General features: G+C 35.1%; 1 protein-coding gene across 1 annotated transcript; it reads left to right on the top strand.

Annotated features, from left to right (window-relative positions):
* The first annotated feature begins 1,608 nt into the window (after positions 1–1,608).
* Positions 1,609–6,249, top strand: LOC144568682 (desmethyl-deoxy-podophyllotoxin synthase-like). Its single transcript, XM_078319052.1, has 6 exons — positions 1,609–2,372; positions 2,606–2,909; positions 2,995–3,437; positions 3,638–3,803; positions 4,014–4,222; positions 5,439–6,249. The coding sequence occupies exons 2-6, from the start codon at positions 2,622–2,624 to the stop codon at positions 6,028–6,030; spliced, it is 1,698 nt and encodes a 565-aa protein (XP_078175178.1). The 5' UTR covers positions 1,609–2,372; positions 2,606–2,621; the 3' UTR covers positions 6,031–6,249.
* The last annotated feature ends 1,633 nt before the right edge of the window (positions 6,250–7,882 follow it).

Genomic DNA, 7,882 nt, shown 5'->3' with positions numbered 1-7,882 from the left:
TTCCCATCGCTACAGGCCCATCTGGTGATTCTTTCTTCATCATAAATTTAAGCCCACTAAGCCTATTCACTCCTTTTCTTTCCTCTTTGGCTTAGTCGTGCCTAGTGTTTTAAAAATCGGTCTATTCGGCCGAATATTCGTATTTGGTTGGAATCCGAATAGAAAATGAGTATTCGGTCCAATATACGGTTTTGAATATTCGGCCGAATTGAGATCAATATATAAATATCATAGTATTTCATTTAGTATTAGGTGAGAATCGATATTTTAACATTTAATCACCAGTTTAACATGTACAGTCAATTATAAATACTTTCTTTGTATACAAATTAATATGAATTTTCATTTTAAAATCCCCATGTATAAATCCGAATAAAAATCCGTGTAAGATTCCTTGAATAAATCAAAACTTGTAAGTTGTCAATTATATATAAAATGAAGAATATGATCTAACGATTCTGCTTTTGAATGGGACGGCCGGTCAGGATTTGCCCAGCATGCAGAGAAATATAAATTATGATACCATGATTAGCAATTGATGTGATGAACATATCAACAGTATATCAGTATATGTTATAATTGAAGGTCCTAATGGGTTATTAATTATAAAATCAATTGTTTTTTTGAGATAAAACGCAAAAGCGTCGAGGATTAATTTTATCAAACTCGTTGCGGGCATACCTTAATAATGTCCACTCAAATGGAAAAAAGTTATGAAATTAATATGAGAAACAATCACAATAAAATAAAAAGTAAGATTAAAATGTCAATCATGCCTCACATCCTTATTTCCGTTTTCAATATCCAAACAATTAATGTGAACCGTTATGTATATATCTAAAAAAATAGTAAATTTTTTTTTGTATCCAAGCAAATTTTAATAGGTTTCTATTCGGCGAAATACTTTCGCTAAAAAAATTACAATGGGCCGCCGCAAATATGAATCTGCATCCTCCCAGGTACTGGGCTGAAGTGGACGGCTCAGATTTACTCTCAGCCTATATGTTTAAATTGGCACCAATCTCAAAGAAAACATAATACTGCCCGAGTATGCGACTGACTGAGAGTAAATCTGGACCGTCTGTTTTCAGTCAGGTACCTGGGAGGATACGGATTCGCATAATATTTTGTTTTCGGCTTCACCGATACAGCATTTTTTTAGAACGAGTGGAACATAGACCGTTTGTTTAAATATGGTCTCTATAATACAATTGTTAATGAAAACTATGAAATAATGACAAAAGACAATGTTTCAAAATTGGAATGGAAGATACTTGATTACCAACTTTTTTCAAAAATTTACCCTCTCCCTCTATCATAATTGTTAATAAATGCTGACAAGTGGGTCCACGAAGTCTTTTTTAGGAGGGTTTTGGAAAGGGAGAGGGGGGTTTCCGATGGGCATCGGACACAAATAGGGTTCGATGAGGGGTTTAAACTGTCGGATCTGCTTTAGGATTCGTGTGTACGGATTTTAAAGCAGACGCGAAATTGCGAGTGCGAATTTTAAAGCAGATCCGACGGTTTAAACCCCTCATCGAACCCTATTTGGTCCGATGCCCATCGGACACCCCCCTCACTCTTTTGGAAATCATCTATCAGCGGCAGAGAGTCAATACTCAATAGTAGACTACTGAGTGCCATTTTAACACGAATACGTATCCCTTTTGAGTTACCCGTTAAGGATATACCGAACCAGATCCGAATCAGCCACCGGTTCTCCACACGCTGTGAGCTGATCAGCAATTTCCCTCATTTCCTCAAAGAAATCATTGCACGACTTCCCACCGCGAACTGTGGTTTGTAGAAGTCGGCGAAGCTCCATAATCCGGGCTGATGAAATAGCGGAGTACACCCTGTGAAGTGCGGACCAAAGAGAGGAGGAGGTCTGACAGTTGATGTACTGAGAGAGCACGGGGCCAGTGATCGTAGAACGAAGCCAACCGAGCAAGAGGCGATCTTGCCGTCGCCAGGAATGGAAAGCCGGATTGGGAGAAGTCGTATTCGCAACAGTGAGTTCTCGGGCAGGTGGTGAGACAGATTCATCAAGAAACCGCGAAAGATCATAGCCATCAACAATCGGTTCAATTTGAGACCGCCATGTGAGGAAATTGGTACGATCGAGCTTAGTGGATACTGGGATGGTGATATGAACCACTGCATCAGAAGAAATCGAAAGGGAAGGGTTGAGGAGGGAAGTTTGAGACCCTTGAGACATGATTGTCAGATGACAAGAGCCCTGGATCAAGCTTCTGATACCATGAAAGGAGAATAAGAGATAATCAGAGAGATAGAAAGATCTGTGGAACTAAATCTTGTATTTCATCAATCGTATATTTCATTACATGATACATCTATATATAGAGAACTAGGTAATCTAAGTTTCTAACAGAATCTTATAACTACTGTTTGTTACAAAGGTTTGACTGAGTCAACCTTTAACTAACTGCACTTAACTAACTGCTGCCTAATAAGTTAACTATGGTACCGGATGTGTAGCAACAGATTGAGGGAAATCAATTAATTAAAAAGAAAAAGAAAAAATAGTTGTGACTTCTCTTCTCCTCATATATATACATTAAGCTCACTCTGATTCCTCATTCAGGCATTCAAAAATTAAAATGGAGCTTGCTGTACCATCCTTCCCCAAACTACAATTCATCTCTCTTCTGATAATATTCCTGCTCTTCCTTCGATTCCTCCGAAGGAGAAAATCCGCAAACTCTAAACTGAAGTTCCCTCCCGGTCCATGGAAGCTTCCATTAATCGGGAGCCTTCACCACCTAGCAACCTCCAGCTTGCCGCACCATGCTCTACGCGACCTTGCCCGTTCCCACGGTCCAGTTATGCTCCTTCGTGCTGGTACAACTGACCTTGTTGTACTCACTTCCCGTGAGGCTGCTAGAGAGGTAATTGATTTCCCTGAATCTCTATTATTTAAAATAAAAATTTCGTCGCGATTGATTCTCATAACTTCATGCAACTTAAATATAGGCAATGAAAACCCAAGATGCAAACTTTGCGAATCGGCCTATATTGACAGCAGCATACATCCTCGCTTATGGCTGCACTGACATCGGGTTCTCAAATGGTAAGTACTGGCGCCAGCTTCGCCGAATCTGTGTCACTGAGCTCCTTTCAATGAAACGTGTCAAGTCTTTCTCCTCAATCCAGAAAGAAGAGACTGATCGGATGCTGAAAAGGCTGTGTGCATGTAGAGAAACTTCACCTGTCAATTTGAGCAAAGAGATAGGCGAGCTCACAAACAACATAGTCACTCGTGCGGCATTTGGAGAGAAAAGTAATCGGGCAGCGATGTTCTTGGAAAATATGAAGGAAGCATTGGAACTATCCTCTGGGTTCAGTCTATCAGATCTATTCCCTTCCTTGAGTTGGTTGGATGTGAGCATGCGAAGAAAGCTTGCTCGAATCCACCGGTGAGAATTGATAATTTTTTAATTTCTCATAATTAAGATTCCTATGACATTAATCAGAATTCTTATTTGCAATTTATTGTAAAAATAGAAGTTCAAATTATGTTATACTTGAAGACTTCAAAATTTTGTGTAGAAGTATTTGAGATTTCATCATTTTTTTTAATCTTTTTGCTGAAGCTGTAACTAAATAATATTTGTAGGAACTTGGATATGATACTGGAGGAGACATTACAGGAGCATTTGAAAAGGCGAGAACATGGGAAGGATGAGATTGATTATGATTTGATTGACATCTTAATCAAGGCAAAGGAACATGGCGACCTGGAGGTGCCTATCACCCTGGAAAATATAAAAGCTGTTATCTTGGTAATTATCTTGCCTGACACACACATATATAAAAATTGGGATGAACCTTACACTTGCAAATATAATAATATGGAATTCTGAGATCCCAGATAGATTGAATGCAATATTACCTCACATAAAATTACTACTACTTCATAAAAAAAAATTATAACATTCAATTATAATTTCTAATTAAAAAACTTATTCTGGGGATCTTGCTCTTTTGAACAGGATATGTTCACCGGAGGAACTGACTCGACATCAGCCGCACTAGAATGGATCATGTCAGAACTGATTAAGCACCCAGAAGCAATGGCAAAGGTACAAGCAGAGATAAGACATGCTGCGACAGAAAATACTGGATTTGATGAGAATGCCCCGAGTTATCTAAAATTAGCCATAAAAGAAAGGGAAATTTTACAAAATAACCTACTTCTGAAATAAGTTTGTCAAAATACCTTATCTCCAAATTCTTTGACGAAATAACCTTCTGGGACCCACTAATGTTACAATTTTCCTTTCCTTAGTTTTACACCCATTCTTTTTCTCTCTCTTGAGGTTAATGGTGCATTGGAATTTTACTTCTTCATAGATTGAGATATATGAATTTTCTTTTATGACATATAAGTGCAAACTTATCACTTATTATACATACAAAAATAATTGAATTGTGGTGCCTTTTTACATTCCAGATATGAACGAAACATTTCATCGCAGCCGGAACTAAACAGTATGTTTATTTGGTCTCAGTTGGAAAGTCCCTACGCTTCATTAGAATTTTGCTATGTTTGCAATTTTTTGCAAAAAATGCTATCCTTTTATTTTATATCTGTTTTTAATGAAATGAATAAAAAATATTTTTGCAAAAAAATTCTCATATACACTGATAATTTTGTAAATAAACGGAGACAACCTTTCTCAACATTTTTTGTTATTATTTCCATATCCAGGTGAATGAGAATTTTTTAATATAAGAAACAAAAACAAAAAAATACCTATAAATGTTCATGAATAGAAAGATCAGTAGGAACTTTAGTGATCTAAAAGTTAAAAAAAATCTGAATTGTAATTCTTACTGATCTAAATCAGATTTTTTATTTTGTTTAATTTAAATTGTTTACTAAAATACGATTTTTTTCTTAAAAAAATAGATAAAGTATCTTCAAATTTAAATATATTAGAAAGACTCAATCTATTTTTTATATTTTTTTTATATTTTAAAAGAGAAAACATAAAAAAAGAACTTGTTTGGATCGGTAGGAATTCTACCGATCCAAGCTAATTTAAACTTTGAATCGGTAGAATTCCTACTGATCTTTCTATTCATAAAAATTTGCAGGTACTCTTTTTGTTTCTCTTCCATCATTTCAAATATTTTCTACATACAAAAAAATCCTAAATTAGGTAGTCATAAACTAATATTATTGCAAACATAGCAAAATTCTAATGAAGCGCCAACTGAGACCAAATTAACATACTGTTTAGTTCCGGATGCGATGAAATGTTTTGTTCATATCTGGAATGTAAAAAGGCACCACAATTCAGTTATTTTTGTATGTATAATAAGTGATAAATTTGCACTTATATGTCATAAAAGAAAATTCATATACTTCAATTTATGAAGAAGTAAAATTCCAATGCACCATTAACCTCAAGAGCGAGAAAAAAAAATGGATGTAAAACTAAGGGAAGGAAAAATTTAACATTAGTGGGCCTCAGAAGGTTATTTTGTCAAAGAATTTGGAGAGAAGGTATTTTGGCAAACTTTTTTTCAAAAGTAGGTTATTTTGTAAAATTTCCCATAAAAGAAACCCTGAGATTGCATCCAGCATTACCTCTCCCGATACCACGGCTATGCAAGGAGACATGTCAACTACTCGGCTACACGATCCCATCTGGTGCACGTGTAATGATCAATGTATGGGCTCTAGGAAGAAACCCCGAGTACTGGGACGATCCCGACAAATTCATACCAGAGAGGTTTGAAAGATGCAATGCTGACTTCAAGGGTAATAATTTGGAGTTCGTGCCATTTGGTGCCGGGAGAAGGATTTGTCCTGGGATGGATTTCGGCTTGGCAGTGGTGGAGGTTGCTCTGACAAGGCTTTTGTTGCACTATGATTGGAAGCTACCTAATGGGGCCAAGCCGGAGGATCTCAGCATGACGGAGACATATGGTACTGTCTCTGCTCGGAAAGAGCCGTTGTATCTAATACCAATTTTGCGTGTCCCTTTGCCAGATTCTTAGGTTGAAGAAATTATGTTTAATCTTGATTTATCCGATGATAAATTGTTTACTAGAGCATACAAATGTCTCCGAGTAGTTCGACTTGTACCTGATTTGGACTTCTATGGCTTAACGTGTCTGATTCGGGGAAATTAGAAAAGAATAACCGGGGCACAATCTGCAGGACACGAGAGAAATTAGTAATTGACAAATTTGCTCCCGTGTCTTAACGTATCTGATTCGGGCTTTCTATGAGCTTTGAGAAAATATATGTATTATTCCATGTTTTGTTTTGAATTGTTTTAGTATATATTAGATACCTGTCCCCTTATAAGAGAGCCCAGTTAGTTCATATATAATTTATTAATCTAAAATTAGGTATACTCTGAAAAATTGCATGAACATGTAGTCCTGATAGAGCTTTAAAAAAGATTTACCCTTTTTGTACTGTACAACGACCAAAATGTAACTTAAGAAAAAGAATTGGATCCAGCATCCCTCTCTTGATTGGATGGAATCATGGAGATGCACTTGGTCTGAGAAGGTACAGAAATATTTAAAAAAAAAAGAGTGTGCTTTTCAAGTCAAAGAGGGTTCTACGTACCAATCAACTATAGACAAGGACACCTTAAAGCATGTGATCATCCCTTTGTAGATCTAGTTATCGATTAAAAAATCCCAAAATTTTTATTATACCATTTCAAAAAATAAAAATAAACCAAAGCACAACTGAAATTGGAGAATTCAAAAAAATATTAGCGCCTCCAACTCAAACTGTGGTCCCTAAAAAACATAAATATCTGCGGCCTCTCCAAGAATGTAGCCGCAGATTGACTTAGAAGCCCCAGTATTTTTCGAATTCTCCATAATTTGTGATTTTTTTTTTTTTGAAAATGGTATTAATAAAAATTTCTGTAAAAAATCAGTCCATGCTAACATGTCTAACAAACATAAAATATGTTGGCGAATGACTTGATGCTAGAAATTAGGAAAGGGAAAACGTTAGTTAATGAATAGGTGTTTTGGACCGAAACTATTACATATCGTGTACATGATATCATAAAATAAAAAAGAATAATTCTGATCACATTATTGTAAAAAATATAAAATATTAATTACAAAAAATATAAATATCATGTTAATTTTGTCATAAATTACTAAGTAAAACTATATATATAAAATGATGGGTAAATCAAATTTATCTTAAATTATTTAAAATATTACATAAATCAATCTAATCATAATAATAAAAATTATATAATAATACTTACAAAGAATAAATCATAATATTTAATATTATATTTATAAATCACCCTACACGCCAGGTACGAAACAACTTCTATCGTTGTATATCCGATAAGCTAACAATTTTTTTTATCCGTACTCTTACATGTCAAGTTAACAAAAACAATTCTTATTAACAATGATGTCTCAAACAAACAATAGCCAATTCAATTAATTAAAAGTATGTGGGTAAACATATTAACAGATCAATTTAAGCTTCCAACAGCGCACAAACCATATCTAGCAATGTCTAAATTCTATAGTCCGTGAGCTGTATGAAGTCAAAACTACTCTGTTAAAATCTTTACCCAAATATGTAAACCTACATAGGAAGTTCCAACAACGCTTCTACTTAGCACCAGCAGTAATTTTCCAAAGGTAATATAGGCATTATACTATGAATTCGTGATAAATTAAAGAATGCATGGCATGCTTTAAATAATGGTCAAAATGAGCTGGGATTGACTTTAGCAACACTCTAAGCTATGCTTAGTCTGGGTCTCAGCTTAACGTTTAAGTTGACAATTCCCATTTCACCAAACATATATCCTCCATTTGAATAAATTTAAGGTATTTCCTTATATATAGT

Source organism: Carex rostrata, chromosome 17, assembly GCF_964058835.1.
Source record: "Carex rostrata chromosome 17, lpCarRost1.2, whole genome shotgun sequence".
Lineage (NCBI taxonomy): Eukaryota > Viridiplantae > Streptophyta > Magnoliopsida > Poales > Cyperaceae > Carex > Carex rostrata.
Note: the sequence above shows the minus strand (reverse complement) of the source record. Positions and strands in the feature narration are given on the sequence as shown.